At 46.4% G+C, this 12,058-nt stretch overlaps 1 protein-coding gene across 8 annotated transcripts in view; it reads right to left on the bottom strand.

The window, feature by feature from the left end:
* ABLIM1 (actin binding LIM protein 1) overlaps positions 1-12,058 on the bottom strand; it is a 317,067-nt gene that overhangs the window by 59,614 nt on the left and 245,395 nt on the right. For all 8 annotated transcript variants that reach the window (XM_050958982.1, XM_050958988.1, XM_050958980.1 and 5 more), the window contains exons 8-9: positions 5,872-5,930; positions 1,131-1,193 (exon numbers count right to left, since the gene is read on the bottom strand). In XM_050958982.1, coding sequence (XP_050814939.1) covers positions 1,131-1,193; positions 5,872-5,930 — 122 coding nt within the window. The remainder of the gene's footprint in view (positions 1-1,130; positions 1,194-5,871; positions 5,931-12,058) is intronic.

Below are 12,058 nucleotides of genomic sequence, written 5' to 3'. Positions count from 1 at the left end.
GACTTTCGGATAAAGTTGGGTTTCAACACCGCTGATCTGAAATCTCATCATCGAATGCACACAAAGCAGAGTGTACAGCCATTCAAAAGTCTTGACCACAGTCTAACAGACTAATGCAATCGTTCTGTAGATTACTAACTCGAACCTTTAATATCTGACTGCATCAAGTCTAATTCTCCAGAAACATTTCCTCACCTCAACCCAGTGATAGAGCATCTTTATAGTTGTTAGCAAGCATGCCAAGTTGTAGGATTGCTCTGTTAACTAACATGCAGGAAGGTCCACATTTAGGAGTGGTTCAGGACTTGCATTTCCCAGAATTAAATCATCACAGAGGAAACTGGGTATAGGTTCAAGCCAACTCTTACTGAAAAATGGGCCTCTTTCCACTGACGTGAATGAGATTCAGCCCTAGAAATCTATGCTGCAGGAAAATATCAGTATCTGCTGGACTCAGAGAAGTCTGGAGGAAGAAAAGCAGCCCAGAATGAAGAGATAAGAGAGGTCTTCATAACTCCAACTCAGATAAGCCACAGGTCAAGTCACTGCCAACATGGTGGCAAGAGCGAATGGGCAGCACATGAACCAGCCCATGCTCAGAAATCATTCAAAAATAGAAACTTTACAAAACAATTATTATCCAGTTTAGCTCAGTTAAAATAGTCAGTTGGTGCTGGGCAACACTTTTCCAGAATTGGATATTTCAATGAAATTTTTTCATGAAAAATCTTAAACGCTATTTGTGAAAACTTCCCCAACTGGCTATGTAAAGTCACAATAGTTTTTGTATGATCAGATCTTTAGTGTAGTGTTTGCGTTTGTAATTTTCTATTTTAGAACAAACACTTTCTATAACCCACTGAATAATGACACCAAAGTGAAAGAGCAAAAGGCTATTTTTGTATGCTTAAAAATAAAACAGAACTTTCATATTAAACAAACAAATTAAGCAGAACTAGGAAATGGCAAACAAGATGCATTTCATAACGCAAAAAGCAAAGTTTGTGAGCCAAAGGGTGAGTGAAGGCAAAGAAAGCTGAGTGAGATAAGCAGATAACACTAGTGCAGAATAAGGAAATCTCAATAAAGAAGGCTATTAACAACAACGGTATGAAAACACAATAGCAAACCTCTGTAGAGCGTGGTCTGCGCAGAACCAGACTCTTTGGATAAAAGAAATCAGATGAGGAATGCTGCCACGAAATATAAGAGGGAAAAAAAGTGAAAAAAGCAATGTTTCTCCTGGATACAGAACAGCACATAAACACCAAGAGTTCAAGGTCTTTTGCAACACAGTTACTAATACCCCCTTTCACTAAGCTGGACAATAAACTGTGTGCAGTGTCACATTAATGTCACATACGGTTAGCTGCAGAATCACCAACTGGCAGAAAATTGTAAAATAAGATAAAAAACAAATACTTGGCACTTATGTAGAGTTGCTTTATTTCCTGCTTGTTTTGGCTTCATAACACGCCACACAAAAATCTAATGGGGAAAAAGGTCTTAAGCAACCCTTGTTTTTATGAATTCCACTTAAGACAGGGGTGGGCAACCTTTTTGGCCCGAGGGCCACATTGGGTGGGGAAATTGTATGGTGGGCTATGGATGTAGGGCTGAGGCAGCGGGTTGGGGTGCAGGAGGGAGTTCAGGATGTGGGAGGGGGTGCAGTGTGCAGGAAGGGGCTCAGGGCAAGGGGTTGGGGTACAGGATGGGTGTGGGGTGCAGGACAGGGCTCAGGGTAGGGGGTTGGGGTTGTGGGGTCCAGAAGAGGTTTGGGGTGTAGGCTCTGGCCTGGCATTGCTTACCTTGACCGGCTCCAGGATGGCAGTGGCATGCAGCAGAGCTAAGGCAGGCTCCCTGTCTGCCCTGGCCCCTGGCCAGCATGTCCAGCAGTGGCTCCTGGGGTTGGGGTGGGGCAGGCAGCTCCGCGCGTGCTGCCCTTGCCTGCGGGTATCACCCCCAAGGTTCCCATTGGCTGCGGTTCCCTGTTCCTGGCCAATGAGAGCTGTGGGGGGCGGTGCCTGCAGGTGAGGGCAGCACATGGAGCCCTCTGCACCCCCTCTCCCAGGGACTGTAGGAACATGGTGCCGGCTGCTTCCAGGAGCAGCGTGGGGCCAGGGAGCCTGCCTTATCCCCACTGCCTCATGAGTCTGGCAATCCTGCGGGCCGGACTGATCCAGCCCATAAGCCGTAGTTTGCCCTCCCCTGACCTAAGAGTTAGCTAGCGAGAGCGCTGACTAACTTGTATTCTAGTTAAAGTCACTGAAATAAAACAGAGCTTGCCAAAGACTTCTGAAGCTGCATCGAGTTTGGTTGGTTTCAAAGGGAAAGGAAATCCAGCAGTGCAGAGTCCACGTCACCAGAAAATCTCGTCCTGTCCAATACTATGAGGTCACAAGCACTCTCATCTGCCATTTCAAGGCAGTGTTCTTACATTATACAGGTGTGAATGTCTCTGTTAATTTAACTGATTTCAGTTAAGATTATCTTAGTGTAAAGTACTTGCTGGCTTGGATGTATAAAGGAAAAGCAAAGAGATTTGGAAGGAACATCTGCACTTTCACGGGGACTGGAAATAAGCCAGAAGGTTCAAAAGGTCAGCTTGGAGCATATTTGCAATGGCAGTGATGTTGTCAGGAATACTTTGAAACATTAAAAGTCTGTTGGGTCATTGACAAGGGAACATATTGTATACAAGCCACACACCAATAAATACAAGCAGTCTGTCTCCCAATCACTGCCACAATACACTGTTTTACACCCATACAGCTGAATGAGCAACGAGCCTTAAATCAGCCTAAAAGCCTGACAAATCTACAGCGGCTTCCACCCAGCAGTTCACCAGCAGCTCAACCCACTGGTCCTCAATCAGGGAAGGGCTGATGGTTTTAGAGCACACTTCACATAAGGGCATGTCTCCACCTTCTAATTTTAGAGGAAGAGGCATCAAAATACCCAGACTGTCTGTTACTAGGGCAACAATCACTTCCTTATATTTCTCCTGAAAGAACTGACTCTTCTACGAATGTCACAGCGTTGGATAATTGGTATCGGCTGATGCCGTGATATGCTGGTCATGGACAGCAGTATTTGTACAAATGACACAATTCAGTGTGGTGAAAGCCACTGGCCTGAGAGAACATCCAATATGCTGAGAGACTGCTGAACTCGAATTAATATGAAAATTAGATACAATTAACTTAGGTTTAAACAGAGACTGGGAATGGTTGGGTCATTACACTAATTGAATCTATTTCCCTATGTTAAGTTCTCCTCACACCTTCTATGGATCATCTCAATTATCACTTTAAAGATTTTTTTTCTCCTGCTGATGATAGCTCATCTCAATTGATTAGACTCTTCCTGTTGGTATGCATACTTCCACCTTTTCATGATCTCTGTATGTATAGATATCTCCTGTCTGTGTGTTCCATTCTATGCATCCGAAGAAGTGGGCTGTAGCTCATGAAAGCTTATGCTGAAATAAATTTATTAGGCTCTAAGGTGCCACAAGTACTCCTGTTCTTTTAACATGCTTACTGACTTCCAAGATTTCCCAAGCTGGACCAGCCCCTCTCTTCCTATGAAGAGGAAAATGGTGATGATATTTCACTACAAATTTTGAGAAAAAAATTCAAAATCTTTGAAAATTTTTGACCTCTACTATTTAATAATCATACTCTCTGTAATTGTAAAGTAATTTCTACAGACATTTGCAACCAAATGGCATGAATCTGCAATGATCAATCCAGACAGTTAACTGTGTCACCCATACACTACAGTGTGGGCCTGATTCTCCTCTGATACCAGTGTATTTGTACTGATTTAGATTTATACCTGATTTACAGCAATCAGAGCAGAATCGGCTCCCAATAAAAATCATCCCTAGCTTTTAGATAGCACTTTTCCTCAGTAGATCGCAAAATGCTGTACAAAGGAGGTCAGTAGCATTATCCCTATTTTACAGATAGGGAAACTGAGGCACAGAGCAGTGACGTGACTTTCCCAAGGTCACCCAGTAGGCCAGCAACAGAGCCAGGAATAAAAAAGAAGTATGTTCCAGTTCAATGCTCCATCCACTAGGCCACACTATAGTATCATGTATAGTTCATGTGGCCAGATATATAAGGGTATGTCTAAGATGGTCATACTACACTATGCAGACCTCCTGACTGGCATCTGTGGCTTGACCTGCATCCACACTGCAAAAGGTTAGGGCTTGGACACGGACTCAGGCTCGAATCCACCCCCTAGGAGGGCACTAGGACACAAGTCCTGAGGGCTTGGCTGACCCAAGACAGACTGATCTGTATGTGGATGGAAGTGGGGTTTGGTCTGAAACCTGGTTGGGAGCCCGGTCTCAGTGTGCAGTGCAGACATACCTTAAGAGTATGTCTATATGGCAAAAACACCCAACAGCAGCCAGTTTCAGAGCCCGAGTCTATAGACTATGGCTTGTGGGGCTTGCACTCCCATGCTAAAATCGTCGTGCTGACACTTGGGCTCACACTGAAGCTAGGGCTCTGAAATCCACCCGTCTCCGCAGGCTTCAGAGCCCCAGCTCCTGCTGGAGCTGCAACAGCTCCATGGCTATTTTTGGCACCATCACATGAGTTCGAGTCTGTAGACTCAAGCTCTGAGACTCGCTGCCATGGGGTTCTTTTTGCTGTGCAGACGTACCCTGAAGTGTTAACGTGGTTATTTTCAGCAGCAAATAACCGATGAAAAATAACCCAGTTTTGAAGTGCGAAAGTCTTCTCTGAGAAAGCGTCTATTCAGAACAACTTGCTAGTGCTGGATCGGGCTGCATCTGTTAAAGCTCTGCTTTGCATTGCTTCCCCAACGTCTTCCTGAAGGTCTGAATCTGCTGCTGGACTGTTGTCCCAGTTTACACTGTTCCCCACAAAAATAACAGCATGTTAGCTACATTCAGAGTAAACACGCTAAGGAGAATGTTGTCCAGTGTGGCGTGCCAGCATCACGTTTCATAAGAAGAGAACTGCTACGAACTGAGCACACCATGAACACAGCACGTACATTCACCAAAGTGCCTCTTGGCCCATTTTTCATCTGCAGACTCTAAAACTTGAGCCCAGAAACATTCACCAGGCTCACAGGTGCACACTCTCTCATCTCTGCATATGACCAGGCACGTGCAAACACAAATGGGGTAACCGACTCCATGGCGAACTAACCCACTAGTGCCCATAAAGGCCTGTTGGCACTTCTCACACACATAGCCAGGTTCTCATCTGGCGTAAATCAGTTCAGCGCCACTGAAGTCATCAAGAATCTGATCCAGAAAGTTTGGCCACACAAATTTTAAGTCTTGGTTCAGGCTGGCTTAAAATGTGGCCCTAAATATTGAGGGGCACATCTAGCATTAAGCATATGTCTTCTTAGCATTCAAAACAGAATAAATTAGGTTTAAAGGGTTCATTTAGATGGTGAAGGAGGATCAGCCCATGCTGAGCACTGCAGCAAATGGCTCTGAAGAACACAGCACAGCTGACAAACAAGGTACAGAGATGTCATGACTGTGTGAAAATAAAAAGATTCATTGACGCATTTGCTTTGTTCACAATACTCCCTTGAGATTTTTCCCTCATGCTGTAAGGTGAACAATGTCCTGGGGACAATGCCCTCTTTGGAACAATACATTGCAACAAATACACTGAGATGGTGAACATAGGATGCGCAGCAGCACCTCTGGAGTAGAACACTGTATTTGCTACCAGGATTGTCGTGGTGGGGCAATAAAAACCATAGGAAATCACTTTCTGTCAAGGAGAAAGATCAGTTACTGTGTGTGCAAATTATCTGGAGTGTAACTGAGCTTAGTGTCCACCTCCTGTTTGTTTATCTTACCCGTAGCTTATCTTCTGCCTTAGTGGACTGCTTACAGTCGGGATGCCATACAGTAGAACCTGGAATAAAATAATGCATTACTCAGAGTAAATCAGATGACTTCAGGTCACAGAGAAGAGAACATTAAAATACTTAGACAGACCCCTCATTGCATCGCAATGTGCTGGGAACAACCTACAAATTCCACCCCAGCATGTGAGAAATGCAACAGAATTAAAAACAAAGACTGTGTCAGCCTACAGTGGCATCTATCTGAGGGTCCCAAAGTACTTTTCACATGAGTGAATTAAACCTCACGCACAATCTTGTGCAGCAGGGATAGGATCTGTTCGAATATGATGTTGCAGCCAGAAAAGTCATGTTGCTGTGGGTCAGAGAAGGAGGCTGGATCTGTGGGTGGGTCACAGAGGTGAGAGAAGAGGAAGTGGGTCTTATGTCTAGCTTCCTATGCAGTCGTGGGTAAACCCTTCCCACTAAGTCCCTTCACCTTTTCTCTCATTTGCAAAAGGGAGGTACAGTAATAATACCGATTAAAACTGGCATTGATTGGTGGAGAGGGGTGTGTGTGTGTGTGTAGCAACAGAAACAGAGAGGAGCAAAGAAGACTCAGACACAGATAGGGAACCCTGGTGGCATGACCTTGAGGAAAAAAAGAGAGCTTTTTGGTATAGTGCTGGCTGAAAGAGGCTTGGAACCATGAGCAAAGAAACTATCTCCAGTTGTTTGATTCCTCCTGTATTCAGGGAAACAGGACTTCGTAAACAAACAGGATTGTATCAGAGAAATACCTGACCATCACCAATTTCTCCTCCTAGTGGAAACAATCCAAAAGACCCCCAAAATCAGCTAACCTCTTGAGTCAAAAAGGGGTAACAATACTTCATTACCCCCCAGTGGTGCTGTGAGGCTCAATTCATTAACACCTGTAAGGGCTGGTCTACACTGGGAGGCACTGGGGGTCGATGTAAGATACGCAACTTCAGCTATGGCAATAGTGTAGCTGAAGTCGACGTATCTTATTTCGACTTACCTCCCGTCCTCACGGCACGGGATCGACGGCTGCGGCTCCCCCATTGACTCCGCTTCCGCCTCTCGCCCTGGTGGAGTTCCGGAGTCGACGGGAGCGCGTTCAGGGATTGATACATCGCGTCTAGACGAGATGTGATACATCGATCCCCAATAGATCGATAGCTACCTGCCGATCCGGCGGGTAGTCTGGACGTACACTCAGTGTCTTGGAGCATCTTGGATGGAAGGCACTATCTTCAGTAAGTGCAGAGTATTGTAATCCCAGCATCACCTCATCTAGGGGTGGCCAACCTGTGGCTCTGGAGCTGCATGCGGCTCTTTAGAAGTTAATATGTGGCTCCTTACCTAGGCACTGATTCCGGTAGCTGGAGCTACAAACGACAACTTTCCAATGTGCTGGGGGGGTGCTCACTGCTCAGCCCCCTGCTCTGCCCCAAGCCCTGCCCCCACTCCACCCCTTCCCCCAAGCCTGCCATGTCCTCGTTCCTTCTCCCTCCCCTCCTGAGCACGTGAAACAGCTGATTGTGGTGGGTGGGGGGAGTAGGCGCTGATTGGTGGGGAATGCCGGCAGACAGGAAGCACTAGGGGCTGGGGAGCGGATGGGGGGCTGCTGACGTATCACTGTGGCTCTTTGGTAATGTACATTGGTAAATTCTGGCTCCTTCTCAGGCTGAGGTTGGCCACCCCTGACCTAATCCGTCCCACCCCACCCTCCCCATCCCTGAGAGTGCAGGATGCAATGAGGACTCAGAAAGAAACAACAGCACAGCATGTTTTGTGCTAAAATCCTGATTCCTGCACTATGCCTGAGTGGCCAGCTCAGGAGGGCACCCCAGTGAGCAAGGAATCCCCTTCCCTAGGCCATGGTGCAGCACCCTTGAGGTTGCACCCCTGTCACACCTCCCCTGCTGTTATAAGAGGGGCATTAGCCAGTGGGTCTGCATAGGGTTAGATTCAGCCCCACTCTCGCATGTTGCTGCCCAGGGATACACAAGGAGCTCCAAAGGCTCAGGTTCTGCTGCCTCTACAGCAGACAGGGTGGTTAAAACCCCTCCATACCTGGGTTCCTCCCATCACTGAAGAACTGTATCTGGGGGGTAGGGTTTTACTATCCTCTGTAGCATGGGGAATGGATCACCTGCTAGGATCATCTGGGCATAGCTCATCTAATCAATTCCCTCCCTCGGGCATTGGTGGTACCTCGGTTGCTCCTGTTCTCTGTCTGTGGTGCACAACAGTTTATCCTTTCAAGGACTGAAATGCTGCCACTAGTTACTATCCAGATTGAAACTGCTTCTGAGCAGAGGCTAAACCCAAATGGATTTTTAAACTTGACTGCGCTCTATTGTGGTCAAAGCCAAAGCACCATTCCAACCACAATGAAGCCAAATGTTTGCCTGCAAGAAAGATCCTCCCCACCCCACTCCTCTGCATCCGCAATGAAACACAAAAATCTACGGTATTTCAGCATGAATATTATCTCACATGCAGGCACAGGAGATCCTTCCCAACAAAGGCCAAGTTAAAAGGTACGGGTCGGGGCAGCTCTGAGGGGAGCCTTTATTTCAAAAGATCCCTTTCTTGTGCTGAAGCACAAACCGTCAGGAGTGATTCCAATTGCCAGCAGCACACAATGTAAACAGCATCAACAGGAGACTGGAAGGAACACGTGGACTCTGAATCACAGCATCAGATGTCTAGCTTTGAGCCTGATCCAAGGAAGAAGAAACTGCTCGTTCAGCAGGGGAAGCATTCAGTGAACAGGAGGAAGCATGGCAAGTGCCGAAACAAAAGATGGCAAGTGCCGAAACACCAGCCTCAGAGCCAGGGCTGTACAAACCCTGCAAAGGTCGGAATGAAACCAGTCCTTGAAGGTTCACTTAAAGGCCTGATGAACAGGAACGTTCATGAGGCTCTAAAATGGGACTCAAGCGAGCCGGGTTTAGTTCCCAGCTCTGCCACAGACTCCCTGTGGGCAGGGCCGGCTTTAGGCCTATTCCACCAATTCCTAAGAGGGCCCCGGGTCCAGTGAGAATCCCTTCCCTGGCTAGAGGCGCCTTTTTAATTTTTACTCACTTGGTGGCGCTTTGGATCCTCAGTGGCACTTCAGCAGCGGGTCCTTCGCTTACTCTGGGTCTTCGGCGTCACTTCGGCAGTAGGTCCTTCAGTGCCACTGAAGACCTGGAGCGAGTGAAGGACCCGCCACCAAAGTGCTGCCAAAGACTCAGAGCACCGCCCGGTGAGTACAAGCCCCACGCATTTTTTTACATGTTTTTTGTTTGCTTTTTTTTTTTAAGTCATCCCTGCCGGGGCCCCGTCGAAACTGTTCGAATTGGGCCCCACACTTCCTAAAGTTGGCCCTGCCTGTGGGACTCTGGGGAAATTCACATCCTCTCTCTGGGACTCCATTCCCCTTCTGTAAAACAGATTTCCTTTCTCCCACCCTTTGTCTTAAATATTTACACTGCAAACTCTCTGGGGCAAGGGCTGGGTCTGACTGTGTGTGTGTCCAGCATGTAGCACAATGGGGCCTCTAGATGTGAACATTCCTTAGGCAGAATTGGGTGGCGGGCAGTTCCCCGGCTTCTGGGGGGAAGCAGAGTGGCATGGAGTTGAGCTGTGCTCTTCAGAGAGCTAACAACCTCAATATCAGTTCACAAACTCGATGAGAGGTTTGAAACACAGCAAACTTCAAACCCGAACTCAGATCAAGTGGGTATGAGGTTAGATGTGACTATTTTGCTGTCCTGTACCTCAAGCCAACCACGGCTTCTAGGTTTTATCCACCCAAATGTGCTCATTTATTTTGAAACAGCTCAGAGCTATGTAAATCTTCCAGACCCATCCTAGTTCAGTTTAATTACTTTTCTGTTGGAAACTCTACAGTACACTGCTGTTAATCCCTCCATCACCACGTGTTTGTTTGCTCCCTTGGCAGACACTAAACAAAATGTTCAGCTGTCCAACTTTTTTTTCTGCATGCACCAGCACCACAACACAGAGCAAGCTCTGAAATCTACAAACTCCCATTAAGAGAATAAGCCTGGAAAGCATGAAAGGCTACATGAAAACCAACTACAGCAGGCACGTTCTAAACCCTAAGCAACGTCTCACCCTGGCACCAATCCCCTGGGTGAGACAGAGAAATGTGTTATACGGAAACGCTGGAGAAAGAAAATTTTTGGTGCTATTCCTTATTTCCCCAGGCAAACCCACAGATTCTCTCCCAATATTATAGAAAGGTAATTTAAGGCTGGAAAACACAGGTGGATTAGTTTGTTTCAACGCACACTGTTCTTTTTGCAGGTTTCCTCTGTTTTCATTAGATGTAACATTCAAGTAGCCATCAATAAACACACTGGATGAAATCCTGGCCCCAGAACTCACCGTGGGGCAAGGATTGCATTCGTGTTCTTACACAGAGGGCAATGGAGGAATGAGATGCAGACACAAACAATGCCCAGTGGAGATGGTAATTATGAAAGGAGGGAGCTTCCTGCTTTCACTCATTTTACGATATGCAATTGTTCCCCCTGCAGCAAAATGCTTGGGAAGCTACTACCGTTCCACTCAGAGCAGGGGGAACTGGTTCCCCTGGGGGAACCTATACTGATGGCTTCACCATATTCCTATGAACTGAAGCTCAGAGGGACTTTCACCATGGGAAAGACTTTCAAGTACATGATACTTAGATCCAGCAAGCTACATGCAGCCTGCAGCAAGCTGGTAAAATTCTTCCTGAAGGGCCTGATGATACAACCAGTGCAGTAAGTTGGTAAGAAAACAGTTGTAAACAGTGGAGTAGTGTAACTTGCATTGATTTGCCATTAGGTGGAGAAAAAAAGTGTGCAACTTGCATCCAAGGGGCAGGGAGGTGAAGGCAGGGACATAGCGTGAAAGAAATGATGAGATGAAGGAACCAGACACCTCTCCTGCGCCATCCCCCTGGGCTAAATTTATCACTAAGGTGTATGTACAGTTCTCATTGGCTTTAGTGTGTTGGTGGTCTGTGATATACAGAAGGTTGACTAGATGATCCAGTGACCCCCTCTGCCCTTCAGCTCTGACTCTATTTTAGGAGTTGCATTTACACCAAGGGCTAGACTGGATCACCAAGGAATCCCCAATCAGAGTATGCTTGCCTATTCACCATATGCCAGACTGGTGCAAGTTACATCAGTTCAGCCCTTCCTACGATTGACATTGTGACACTGGCAGACCAGGTGCCAGCTCTTGCCAAGGCTGTAGGCATCAGCTGAGCCCTGACAAATTCATAGCTGGAAACCAGATCAGCTCACCTGTACATTACTATTGTTCAAGACAGCTACTAGACTTACCAGAATGGGATTAATGTCTAAAGTCTATGGAATGCTTGTAAGTTGTTGCATGCATTCATTTCAACTTGCAACGTTTTGCTTTATAACTGTAAAAACGCTAACTCTGAACCTGTGAAACCAGTCAGGAGGAATGGTCCACCACTCATCAAGACAGGTTATGAAAACTAAATTGGTCATCGTGGAACATCATGATACAAAGACTTGGTCAATGGCCCTCTCACACCGCCGAAGGTGCTACATGCAAGAAAGCCCATCTGTTGAATGCTGGAAGAAGGGGATAAAACAGGGACACAAGAAAAATTTCTCTCTCTCTTTGCTGGAGCTAGGAAACAGAAGCAGAGATCCCCAGGGTCAACCTGGGTTAGCCCTAAAAGACATTCAGCGCTGACAGATTACTATAAATCTGTCCTCTGCTGGAACCACACACTAACTCATTTGTGTATATATGTTTGACGGCTTTAATCTGTAAATAACATTTCTTTTCTTAGTTAATAAATCCTTAGTTTACTATAGGAGTGGCTATAAGCGTTGTCTTTAGTGAGAGATCGGAGGAACAAACTGACTTGGGGTAAGTGACTGGTCTTTTGGGACTACAAGCAACCTGAATCTTTTGTGATCTTTGGTGTATGGCAACCAACTATCATTAATTTCAGCCTGCCTGGGTAGCGAGATTGACTGGAATGCCTAAGGGGACCGTCTGTGACCTCATGGTAAGACGGTTATAGTGTATCAGAAGTTCACATTTAGTACTGGGTTGGCGAAATCTAATTACAGGATTTACAACCAATTTGGGGGCTCTGCCCTGCTTTTTGACAGTCGCC

Source organism: Gopherus flavomarginatus, chromosome 6 (assembly GCF_025201925.1).
Source record: "Gopherus flavomarginatus isolate rGopFla2 chromosome 6, rGopFla2.mat.asm, whole genome shotgun sequence".
In the NCBI taxonomy this organism is placed as follows: domain Eukaryota; kingdom Metazoa; phylum Chordata; order Testudines; family Testudinidae; genus Gopherus; species Gopherus flavomarginatus.
The sequence above is the reverse complement of the archived record's forward strand: the minus strand, read 5'-3'. Positions and strand labels throughout refer to the sequence as shown.